This window comes from Anopheles coluzzii, chromosome 2, assembly GCF_943734685.1.
Source record: "Anopheles coluzzii chromosome 2, AcolN3, whole genome shotgun sequence".
Classification (NCBI taxonomy): domain Eukaryota; kingdom Metazoa; phylum Arthropoda; class Insecta; order Diptera; family Culicidae; genus Anopheles; species Anopheles coluzzii.
The window spans coordinates 36,881,496-36,894,667 of NC_064670.1; the positions used below are offsets into that span (position 1 = coordinate 36,881,496).

Sequence of the window (13,172 nt, forward strand, 5' to 3'; positions counted from 1 at the left end):
ATTAAACTTCACTTCAATTTTATTTATTTCGTGTACTGTGTGATTTTTGAAAATTTGTAGCCCAAGGATACCAACTAAAACCAACCAAAAGAGGAGTAAGGATAGAGAAAATAATGGCAATAAAGAATGATAACAGAGTAATAAAGAATGAGACACGGCAGAATGGGATAAATATTATGTTTGGGAATAAAAATGAAAAATAATCCAAAACGGGGGAAATATTAATTAATGGTTAAATGGGTTAAATGGTTAAAGATAAGTAACGGGTAAATTAAATTGTTATTTTTTGTAATGATCAAAAGTGTAGACTTGCATTATGAAGCACTTCGACTTCTCTTAACTAAATGTATGATTTCTCATATTTTGGTGACTGAATAGATGTTTCTTGTAAATCATACAGGTATTGATTAAAAGAACAATGTTATGAATAACTCGTTAGATGAATACGTATACTTATGATGGCATTTATCTACATTTACATTCCACCGATAGTAGTTTCATCTCGTCAATGAACGGCCCAAAGTCTTGTTAATAATTGTTCTATTGTTGGTACTATAATAAAAACAGTAAGTTTGTGTCCAAGCACATTAGACATATATTTGTACTGAAAAACATGGCAAAAGATAGTTAACTTCCTCGGAACAGGAACACAATTGCAAGTACACCAGTTAGTAATACATATTCCTTTTCAATAATTTAAAAAAAAAATCATTCAACTTATTTCCTAAAAATACTAACAGTTAAACTGTCGCCAGCATGACTCATGACACACAAACTGAAGCGTTTCGGCCGGAATTTGAAGCGTTAAGCATCACTTCATCCTTGGCGTGTTAGAAATCCTTGTGTCATGGAATGTCATGCTGGAGCGTGTCTGGTCGGAATGGCCCCGAGTGCGCAAACTCGTCCCATACTGCTAACGAACCGTTTGGCACGGGAGAGGCAGGGACACACGGAGGATGGTGGTTGCTACATACCCTACATGGCCTATTGAACGAAGAAGGACAGCAAAGCTGTTGGGTTAATCCGTCGGTCCGACGGTGGCACACTTTTCAATCGTACTCGTGCTTTTCATCGTATCGGAAGTGTACGTCGACGGTAACTGTGCGCGTCTGTGAAGCACCACAGTGCTCTTCGGATCAATTACGCAGCGCGCGCGCGTGTGTGTGTCTGTGTGCGCTTATAATTGGTGTGTGTGTGTATGTATGTGGAAAGCGTAAGTGTGCTGTATGGTGTAAATCATTTCCTTTTTAATAAATCATCCACTTTCATCCACGGCTCCTTCCGCAGGCCATCGTGTGTTGGTGAACACTACGGTGTGTGAATATTGCATAGCCGTTTCATCAAAACAGAGACCGAGCGTGATTAGAAAAAGAGAGCTTCTTTGCGAGCGAGCTTTATAGCTCAGCCGATCCAAGTGTGCGTGGAAAGCAGCAAAGGAGCAGAGTGTGTTGTGTGTGTGTGCGAGAGTAAAGGAAGAAAGCGCTGCAGGTCTTGCTTCATCTCAGCAGGCGTGTGCATCACGGTGCGCATTAGTAGACGGGAGCGTGTTTGTGAAGCGTGTCATTCTACCTGCCAGACCGGAGTGTTTGCATATACCACACAGGGGTTGAGTTTTTGGTGCAACCGCATCACACCCCACAGGCAAAGGGAGTATATTGGTGCGCTTTTGTGTGTGTGCGTGTGTGCGTGTGACTTGTTAGGCTCGTTAGTGTACAACGGTCTCCGGTTCTTTGCCGCAAACAGGGTCAACGGCGGTATCGGTACAGCGTCGCAGCAATCCGAAGCAAGATGCATAAGCTGTGGTTTACCTTTACGGTGTTTCTCGTGCTGGCCACGATTGGCTCGTACGCGGTCGATGCCAAGAAGAAGCTGCTCAACAACAAGTACGGCGACGGTGACTTTGAGTTCATCGATGAGGTAAGTCGTTTTCATAACGTTTTTTTTTATTTCTTGTAGTTACCAACTTTAAAACAATTTAAAATGAGTCATTATAGGAAGCGATAAACACGGCCAGCGATGATTAAAAATTAAAATCCAAATCAAATTGTCTCGAGTGACAATTATTGACCACTTTTGTGTACGGCGCAGCAGCAACATGCAAACATGGTAATTCGATTTAAAGTTAGTCACTAATTGAACCGCGCATCATTTTGACAAGGCAATTTAGTTCGATTAACGCGATACCCCTACTGGCGGTTCGCAATTCCCTGGCGAATAGCACATGGCACGCGCAGGGCTCCGATTATTATGCATTTATTTACATAATCAATGGAGGCGCCCAGTGCCCCAACAGAGCTGCTGAAAATACGCGGCCTGGAGTTGCTGGCCTAGATGGAACCGAATTTAAATTTTAGCTCAAAACTTAACGCAGCATGAGCACTTTTGCAGTTGATGAAATTTCAGGTATGAAATACGAAACTTCTACTGTCGGTAGTGACGAGCAAACACACGGGATTCTGGGAAGGATGTTGTGCCGCAATAAGCAGAGCAAACATTATTCTCCTACTCCTATTAAAGTCACACTGCTTCCAAACACACAAACTATACATGGATGGTATCGTATGTCGAGCTTAAAGACTAGATCCCTGCCATGGCCGAAGCCCACCTCTACGACCGGTTGGTCCAGTAAGAGAGTGAGTTGGATTTGTGCAACAGGATCACCACGCATCGGAGGACAAAGATTACGGGGTTATCTCAATTACCGTGCACACTAACCACACTCTCTGCCACGAATGCTCGAGAAGCCCATTTTACCACTGGCAGCAACAAGAAACAAAACAACAAAAAAGCGAAATCGCACGTTTCGGTTGCCCTGTTACGCGTCCCAATCCCCAGCCGCGCGTTGTCCGTTACGCTTCGCTGAACCGTGCAGAGGTGCCGGGTGTGTGCACGGACATGTGTGTACCGTGTACATGCACAATCTGCCCGCCTCACTATCGAACCGGAACACGGTCCCGCACATACATACACCCAGCCCCACACAAAAGGCGTACAAATGGTTTAATTAAGTTACGCGACAAATATGTTTCCAGATGGCTTCTGGCCTCCGGTCCGATACTGCGAAGCACTTGGTGGTGGTGCAGGACCGTTCTTCCCTTTCGGTGTGGTGCGGTGAAGGTGTTACGAAAGCTTCCCGGGTCTGGTGGTGCTGGTTGCGACTGGAGCTAATAAGATGAGCCACGCGGACAAAACGACCAGACGTCCACACGTCCACTTAACACGCCGAGCGATTGAAAACTTCTCGTGGTAAAAGCGAGTTCAACTCCTACTTGCTGCTACGACTACTTTGCCCCCTGCTCGTTTTCTTGCAGTTTCCCCGGAAAGGGAAAGAAAGGAACCGAAAGCTTGCTCGCGCACAATATGCTCTTGGGGCCACCGGGGGCCAGACGGTTGGCAACGGAGCGATGGACGTGGAAGCGATGGCAAACCATTGAAATTAATTAGCATGTCATAAGCTGGTCGTTATAGTGCAGTAAACTCACACCCTGCGACCCGGCGGCGAGCACCCGAGGATTATTATTCGTCCGTATTCACACAAGGCGATCCAACCTGTCAAGCCGCTGTCGAGCTGCTGCTGCGCCACTGTTGCCGTTGAAACGATGTACTTCCGGCGATGCTGCCCTATTCACAATGGTTCCGGGACGCCTAACGACAAGCCCGAAACCGGAAGATGCACACGATAATGAGCATTTGATCTGCCGTTTTCACTGCATCATGACGGACGCTTGCTGCCTGCATTTGGTGGCTGTTCGCTCTTCGCTCCCTCGGTTGCAAACATGGGGTGGGGCTGCTAGCGGCGTTGATTCCACACTATATACATACGATGGTGTCATCATCACACGTCAGCTGATACACTATCGTAACGCAAGCAGTGGGCAAGTGAAGACATCACTCGTAGCAAACGATCGTCCGTAATGCTTACCCTAAGGGAAACAGCATAAGCACAAGTTAAATTACGAAAGGGATGTAACATTCACGGAACGAACGAAAGCTCGTTTGGGTACAAAACCATCGATTGAGCCGATCGAACCCCCCGGGGTTGTGTAAATCAAAATGGAAAAACAAATTTCCCGCAGCAAGGCCACCGCAGAACCGATGGGGAGGAAAGGGGGAGATTGGGGCGGAAAGTGGTTGTGAAAATTCAATCCAACACGACGGAAAACGTTAAATGGAAATGGATTATGCTGCGCTAAGCTGCGAGTCTTTCGGAGTCACCTCCTCCTCCGCTGCCTGCCTGCCAGGGACGACTACCAGTCTCCCATCTTCGCAACGGTTTACGCTTTTTGATCCACCGTGGCTTGAAGGCGCCGTCGAACGTGTAAGCCGCAACACGCGGCCACCCCGAATTTCAAAATTTCACCCGAACTGCTCAAACTGCTACGCCATCGAGGCTGGTCGCATTTTATCGACGATTCGAATCGGTCGGAAATTGATTGTTTGCCGTGCCGATTCGCAAGGCAGGAAACTAAGCTCCCGGCGCCAATGCGAGATGGGAAATGCCCGGTTTGTGAAATCGCTCGGAAGCGTGTAGATCTACATACCGTTGTTTTTTTTTGTTTCTTCTTTCTGCTACTTCCTTTCCAATATCTCCAATGGAAATCGTGCTCTTGTTTTTTGTTCCTCTTGATAGCGTTAGGCTTAGTGGTAGCATTTTGACTGTGCTGGTACGCGGACGGAATGACGAACCCGTACCACCAGTGCCACACTGTTAGCATCGCCATAGCCTGCTCCGACAAACAAAATGGAAAATAAGTTCTCTCGCACTCGCGTTCACTGTTTCTCTAAAGCACACACCGCACCATGCAGAGGGAAACGTCTTGAGCAGGCTGTGGCCTCCACAACAAACAACGCCCGATACAAGCGTGTGGTGGAGGACGGGTTCGAAATTGAACGGTTCGACAGATTAATTTCACTTTTCCGCCTCTGATTCCTTAACTAGCTGGACGGGCAAGGGAATGGCTAAACGGGACGGAGTAAACGGTTTGTAGCCTATTGGTTTGGACGTTTTTATCCTTCGGGAAATTAAGGCGCTCGGCAATGCGATGTGTGTGGTACGTGGTACGAGGTTGTACATGTTTGAGACGGTGGTATAGTTTTCGAAAGCACAGACTCCGGCACGAAGATACAAACGTACCCTTAACTCCGTTAAACTAAAACAAACGGCACCGGGTAGGATTATGTTGGGTAGGTGAATGGATCAATTTGCGCGTGCTCTCGTTGTCCCACACACACATACGCTCTCTCTATTTAGTGATGGGTAAAGTTGACAAAAATGCGGAGTTGACTCCGATCCGATTCCGATAATTTCGGAACCGACTCCGGAAGAAAGGTCCGCCCAGTATTACTTGGAGTCGTTTGGAATCGTCTGGAACCGTCCTGAATCGCTCGGAGTCGTTTGGAGTCGCCCGGAGTTGTTAGGAGTTGCCCGGAGTTGGAGTAGTTCGGAGTCGCCTGGAGTCACCCACAGTCGAAGTCGCCTGGACTCGGCCGGAGTCAGAGTAGTTCAGAGTCGTCCGAAGCCGTTCGTAGTCGGATTCGGCCGATTTCGGCCGGAGTTGGCCTTCGAACCAAAGACCTGTATACAAAATGTACCCACAAATTAAAAGACAAAAAAAATTAAATGAAATCCCTTATCACAAGCACATTGCACCGGACGGCTCCAGTTGACTCCGACAGACTCCGAGTCTGGGCGACTCAAATCGACTCTAGAAGACTCTGAATGTATCTGATTCCGGTCTATTCCGGACGACTCCAGACAATTCCGACTCCGAATGACTTCGAGTTTGAACGACTCCGAACGACTCCGGACGACTCCAACCCAGACTACTACGACTTCGGACGACTCCGACTCCGGGAATCGGACTAACAATAGTCGGTGTCGGATCGGAGTAGCGGGTGCGCTCCAGAGAGCACATCACTGAGCGTCTCCATGGTAAGCAATTAGACAGTAGGCAAAGTTTCCTATCAGCTTGAACACGATGTGACGGCTACTGTGCGTGTGTGGTTGTCCGGCTGGTAGAGAAAAGGCTCTCTAATGGGATGAAAGGATTTGCCTACGTACCGAATTAAACATCACAAGTGCGGTCGGACTTTTGGGTTTGTTTTGTCCGTACTCTGATCAGCGTATTCTGGGCCCGGGCTTTTGCAGTGTGAGTGTGGGTTGTGGTAGTGTTGGGATGATACGGTTTGCGTGTACATGCAAGCGCCGCATTGGTGCCTATTTGCGGCTGCTTTCTTTATTAGAATGGGGATTTGCAATAATTCTGAATTGTTATGCTCTGTTTCTGGGGTCCTAAACTATGATTGCACACGGAAAAAGGGGTAATTGTTTGTTGGGCTGCCATTACTGTTCGCGTCTTGTTGGAGGATCTTCCAAGCAGAAGAAGTGCTATCTAAAAAGCGGACTTATACAAAAAGGATGAATCTAAGGACACACTAATAGCAAGATAATTTTCTCATTTAAACCTTTTACATTGGTTTGTTTGGGAGACTCATTTGCGTTTGCTAATAATGGGTAAACTTGTTTAAAACATATATACTCGTGCAATGCCCTAATTTGTCTACCCAATTTTCGTTTGGTTTACCGATGAATGTTATTGTATGAAAAATCAATGGTCGTTCAAGACTTTTGATGAATAATACCCATAACATATCATCATTTTTATGTATCATATTCGCTCCATTTTAAAACGAGTTTCAAGATCAAATTTCTACCTAAGTTTGCCAGTTGTTGCGCAAATACATTTCAAATTGTAGAACGTTTCATCCCCTTTCTTAGCATTTATACAGTTATTCAATTTCAATAAGCTCTATGATACATTTTTTGACGTTTGACGTTTAACGTAAAAGTCGCTTTCGCATATCGCTCAGTATCTTTTCTTGAAAATCGCGCTGTTTATCTCACTATTTTTCGGTTTCTGTATAATCACAGTATTTTAGAACACCGTTCGTATTTCGTGCAATAGTGCGTTTATCTCTGTGACCCAAAAACTCGCGCATATTTCGCATTTCGGATCGCGTCTGAGTTCACGCGTCCTGACCGCCATCGCTCTTGTTGCTGCAACGACAACCTGCACCGTTTCCCGTAGAATGGCCCGTATTTGCAACGCCTGCACTATGGAAATTGCGGAGGCATCTATCAGCTGCTGCCTGTGCGACTCCCCATTTCATCAGCGCTGCACTTCGGTTCCCGCTGATCTGTTCCTGCGCATTTCGGAATATAAACAATTACACTGGTGCTGTATTGGCTGCAACAACGTCTTCATGAATCCGCGCACCAAGTTCGTAAAAGACGCAGCCATGCAATCTGGGTTCCAGGCGGCAATAACGACAGTAGCCGAAAGCATCAAGACCGTTATGGAGCCATTGACTAACGAAATTAAAACTGGGTTTGCACGGATGAGCCAACTTGACCTAAAAACTCCACGTAGCAGTCACCCTCCCGCAAAAATTCGTCGCATAAATCCATCCAAACGTTTGTTTTCCGATGTCATTAAGGACAATCACGCATTGTTTACATTCGGTGCTACGAGCAATCAAAGAAATAGCCAAAACAACAATACGAAGCGAACTGACGATGTTCAACGCAAAACTCATGTACCACCTGTGATAACTGGCACAAAAAAGGATATAGCAGCATTTCCAATCAAAATAGTACCCGCTCATTCCGCGGTGCAAAAATGCGCGTTGTATATTTCCCGGCTCTCTCCCGATACAACCAGTGACCAAATTGTACAAATGGTCAAACAAGCTTTATCCATTGACGATGCTACAGCATACTGTCTTATTCGCCAGGGTACAAATACGGCTACACTCTCATTCCTGTCGTTTAAAGTGTTAGTGCCTTTATCACTACGTGACAAGGCTCTTTCCCCTGACACCTGGCCTCTTGGCCTATCAGTACGTGAATTCATTGACTACCGAACTCAACAGCCGAGTGCAAATTTTCGTATACAACCGCCAATGGGTCTCTCCACCCCTACAACTTTGCCTACGGTGCTAAATATTCGGTCACCGCCACTGCTGGATCATACAATTTTATCGGCACACACTCCACGCACATCACCAACACCGCAAACCCACTAATATTCACCGGTATTCAGTCCACGCACATCGCGCACACTTACAATCACACAAATCATCCTGACACGTCTCAAGAAACGAAGAACACCGGCGCTGAAACAACGTTAGTAAATAATAATTGCACTTACCAGACGATTGTTTTTCCTACAACAAACAATATTTTTTCGACTGAGGCAGTGCTTGACGAAAGGCGCACGCAACTTAATGATCGTGAAACCAAAACAAACCATCGCCAAAGAACGGACACTACACTCACACAATCGCACGGCTATCATGTCAATCCTACAGGGGTCGCCTGCCGTAATAATACTGACGAATTATTGTTCCTGTACCAAAACGTTAGAGGATTGAAATCTAAATGCAATCAAGTATTTGACTATGTTTCTACAACCCACTATGACGTTATTATCCTGACTGAAACATGGTTGGATTCAACGATTGATTCCTCGGAATTGTTCCCGGATAATTATACAGTGTATAGAACAGACCGCAGCAGCAAAAATAGTAAAAAATCAATCGGTGGCGGGGTTCTCATTGCCGTTGCTTCACACCTACGTACAATACTTTGTCCTACACAGGATACCGTTGAGCAACTCTGGGTAAGAGTTTATGGTAATAAACGTACTTTTATCACGGGTGTAGTGTACATTCCTCCAGATTTAGTAAACAACACTACTACCATGCAAACTATCTGCTCCACCATAGATAATATTGCTTGTGCAACCACCGATACGTTTCTCCTATTCGGGGACTTTAACTTCCCCAATCTTTCCTGGAACACCGATGATTCTAACGTTCCTGCACTGCGAATCAATTATGAGAATTCACGAATTACGGACAACTGCCGCTCTTTGCTTGACTGCATCTATAGTAATGGGCTTTCTCAGATCAACTTTATACCTAATGCATCGAATAACATTCTCGATCTCATAATTGTCTCTGACGAGATCCTACATTATTGTGCCCCACCGGTGGTGTCTCCTTTCCCTATGGTTGCCGTTGATGTTCATCATCCTCCTGTTGAACTACACTTAACTGGTGCTGGCAATACAGCTCGTTCCTGGCGTTCTACCTCACCAAACCGTGAGTCCGGCACACGTAACTACAGGCGAACTAACTTTATCCGTCTAGCTGAACTGCTTCAATCTACTGACTGGTCTTTCCTGGAAGGTAATCCGGATGTTAACTCAGCATTGGAACTATTTAACACAACACTACTGGCGCTTATATCTGATTGCTGTCCTCTAATGCCACCGCGTCGCAGTCCACCATGGTCTGATGCACGTTTACGCCGTCTAAAGCGAAACAAAGCGTCATGCTTTCGCTTTTACAGTACAAATGGTACACAACACTCCAAGTTAAGGTTCATTCAAATCCGTAATAAGCTCCTCCGGAAAGTAGCCTGAATTTGGCATTTTCAATTTATGGTGCAAATGTAAACGTTGAAAGGCAAAAAAGCAATTTTTGCCATGAACATGTGTCACTATTATGATTCGATAGCCGGTCTCGTAGTACAGTCGTCAACTCGTACGACTTAACAACATGCCCGCCATGGGTTCAATCCCCAAATAGACCGTGCCGCCATACGTAGGACTGACTATCCTGCTATGGGGGGAAATCAATTAGTCACTGAAAGCCAAGCCGTAAGCCGTAAATCAATAAGTGGTACAGGCAGGCCTTGACCGACAACGGTTGTTGAGCCAAAGAAGAAGAAGAAGAAGAAGAATAGAAAAAAAAAACAATTTGAAGGAAAGTTCTAGCCAGGTCTAGCAATCAGTTTTCAGCTTTCCCAGAAATTCCGTGTTCAAGCGTGTTTCAGAGAGGACTCATTTTTTCCACATGGTTGCTTTTTGGATTGTAATTTCATAAGCTGTCACTTTGTTGCACTACTAGACACTTGCCTTTATAATACACCATACACGCCCGATTGCCTTTACATAACCTGTAATAAACAAACTCTAAAAATTATTTAAAAGCAATACCTTAGCCATTTTTTTGTTTCTGTTTTCCTTTCTCCGTATCAACGTTATCAACAAGTACGCATAGCAAAAGACAATCCTCACGGTGTACTCCAAAATGACCAACCCCCGGCAGAGAGTAGTCGTGCATGTAGCAAACATCATTTACATCCACACACTTAGTGTCTGGAAGCAAGCATCTAGCAAAATAAAAGAAGGAAAAGCTTACATAATATTTAGCACTTCAATCGGTTCCCTCCCGATCGTTGGCTGCGGTTGTCGCCGAGTCAGCGTACAGCATCCATACCGTACCCCGGATAGGAAAAGGGAAAGGAACCCCGAAAGAACCAACTGAAACGGTAGAAGCCTGAAATGGCCAGACAGATAAAAAACTTGGGAAAAACCATCGCCTGGCGCCTGTCGGGCTGCTACCGGCACAGAACATCGCGCGCATCCCGTCGTAACGTCGTCCATTTTTATTTCCCCGTTTTCTTGTTTATGTTTCCGCCCGACTGGTGTGTGTGGCGCTATGGTTGCGGTTCCAACATCCGTCCCAGTCGGAATATCGTATTCGAAATCGTATTTGCGTTTTGTTGTTTTTCTTACCCCCTCTGCTCCAACTGTGACGGCACATTGTCGAGAAAGCTTCGAGTTCGGCAACTGAGGATATGGGTTTGTCTGTTTTTTTCCTGCACTATTTTTCACGCTTTTTGTATATACGCATGACTTGCGTAAACAACTCGTAACGATTTCATGGAAAATGAAATTGGTTGTTTCGTATCGCGCGGGATAGTGCAAATAATAAGCATTATTAATTGCAGACTGACTGGTTGCAATGTACTGATGGTTCGAAAGCGCTGTGTTATAAACAATTTACTGCTCGTTCATCAAAAGGAGAGACAAACTAACGAGTTCCTAGGAATATCCCACTCCATCTCGCTTCCATTTCTGCAATAAAATGAGCACTGCAGTGTGTACTGCAACAACGACCACGTGCACGTCGGGGCGGACGACGACGATGGCGACGATTGGCTTATCGCACCCGATGCACTCGAACGATTCTTTCCTTCGCCTTCGAAAAGCGCCATAACCATTTCCTGTACCCAATGGTTGCAGGGTTTGCAAGTTTGCCGAAATAAAAATGAAGCCGTCTCAAGTACACTTCACCACACTGGGTGTCTCGGTCTGTGTGTCTGTCTGCAGCATTCCGCCGGTGTCATTTTTGCTGCGCTCTAAGGTCGTTAGAATGCAGGTCGACGGGAAGTTATTCGTTTTCTCTCTCTCTCTTCTTCCCTACTAAACACTTTCAACTATCGAGCAATCGTGTTCTGCTATACATACTATATTTTTGTGTTTCTTCCCACTTTGCCGTGTCCTATTTTAGCATGCTGCAAACACTGCTACGGGATGTTCTAGCTCCAACCGTTTACGTTGGTAACAGAAATGCTTTGCTCAGCAACACTTTGCATATATCCACCCCGAAAGTATCGCTGCCTCTGAAGATGATGGAGTTATAGCATAAGTAGCATTCCCCCCCAGCACCGATAGCATTCGTGTTAAAAAGCTGATAATACAGGGCAAAAATGCATACACACACACAAAGGCAGTACACACACAAAAAAATAGCTGTGTGTCATATCTTCTTCTTCTGCATGCTACCGAGACCGAGAAAACAAATGGAAGCAACATTTATCATCACGAAAATAACCCATTTCCCTTGGCGACGGAGTACCGTATCCCACATTTCCATTCCAGGGTTTGCCACCATTTGAATGATTTAAATAGTCCCTATGCAAAACGATTTTTCCATCCCTTGCGCTTGCTTCTCGGAAGGGGCAACGGGGCTCTTACGCCGCTATCAGCCTACCGTTTAGTGTCAATATAGCATTTATCACTTCGCGACAGGTGAGTGCTTAGCACATGGGCTTTTACATCTAGGTGTTTGTGTGTGTGTCTATTCAATTGGATGTGTTGAAATGTAGGCATAGAAGCTGGGATTAGAAGAAGAAAGAAAAAAACGCCCTGAATGCAGTTGCCTTTTGGAGTCCGGAAGTGGTTGGGCGCTCTGGAAATCGACTTGAATTTGGAAATGGAAGTCGAAGTGGGAACACGGAACAAGAGCAAACAAATGAAATAGACAAGTCAACCCCCTTTTGCCCTGCTCCATCCATTTGCATCCGAGGGAAATGAATTTTTAAATCCCAATTTGCACTGCTACGCCTCTCTCCTGGCAAAGTGCCGGCACGTAATGTGGACGCGTCCGATGTTTGTGCGATGCTAGTGCTCGGACGGAGGGTTTTTGGAGGTTATGCAGCCGGCACCAGCTTCCGGTTCCTGTGCGGTTGCGGTTCGGACCCTCACCGGCGGTTTGGTTTGGTTTGATGGCTTCCGAGCCTACGCGGCCCGAAGGCAAGGAATGCAAAACCGACGAATGGTACCGTACCGATGGTTTTGGGAAAAGGTGCGAGCGCAAGCCCCAAGTAAGGGACGGAGTGTTTCTCTCTCGCCAAGAACCTCATCGCTTGTGATCGAGTGTAGGCAAGCACCAATCGGGGCGGAAAGTTTTGTAAGGTAACGGGGTCACAGTGCCTCAAACAGTCACGGGTTGCTGTTGCGGTCCCGATTCACTCGTCTCCGTGGAAAATGGAATGTCCGTTTCCGTTTGAAGATGTCTTCATTCACCAACACCGGACTGGCGAGTGAGGAGAGCAGCAGCATGGTGTAATGAAGGGGGCAAACAAATGAGAGCACGAGAAATCAAACTTTGAATATTTCATTCGGCCTATTCCTGCGGCCCAGCCGCTCAGTTACCCCACAAGTGTCGATTTCGTTACATCGCTTTTTTTGTAACTTCGGTCAGCACCACACGCACCACAGTACAGTACCAGCCATGGGGCAAGCAGATCTCACGTTTGACCCTTTTTTTGCTCTCTTCACCCGTGTAGCCTTTGCTTTCTCTTTTTTCCACTACCCCACGGCCACTGTAGAGTTTGGGGCTTCCGCAAGTTCGACGAGCAAGACTTGCTTTGCATTAAATCGCCATTTCGGTGGTGGGCGGTGGCGGAGCTTTTGCGCTCCTGCGTCAACTTTTGCTTGAAGCTTTGCGAAAAGGGAAAAATCGTGATGCCGTGA

General features: G+C 46.0%; 1 protein-coding gene across 5 annotated transcripts in view; it reads left to right on the forward strand.

The window, feature by feature from the left end:
- Positions 1-999: 999 nt before the first annotated feature.
- Positions 1,000-13,172, forward strand: part of LOC120948598 (proteoglycan Cow) — an 86,027-nt gene continuing 73,854 nt past the window's right edge. The window contains exons 1-2 of one of the 5 annotated variants that reach the window (XM_040365124.2): positions 1,000-1,213; positions 1,288-1,917. In XM_040365124.2, coding sequence (XP_040221058.2) covers positions 1,789-1,917 — 129 coding nt within the window. In that variant the 5' untranslated portion in view covers positions 1,000-1,213; positions 1,288-1,788. The remainder of the gene's footprint in view (positions 1,214-1,287; positions 1,918-13,172) is intronic. The other 4 variants (XM_040365120.2, XM_049605707.1, XM_040365122.2 and 1 more) reach the window with 4 other exon arrangements.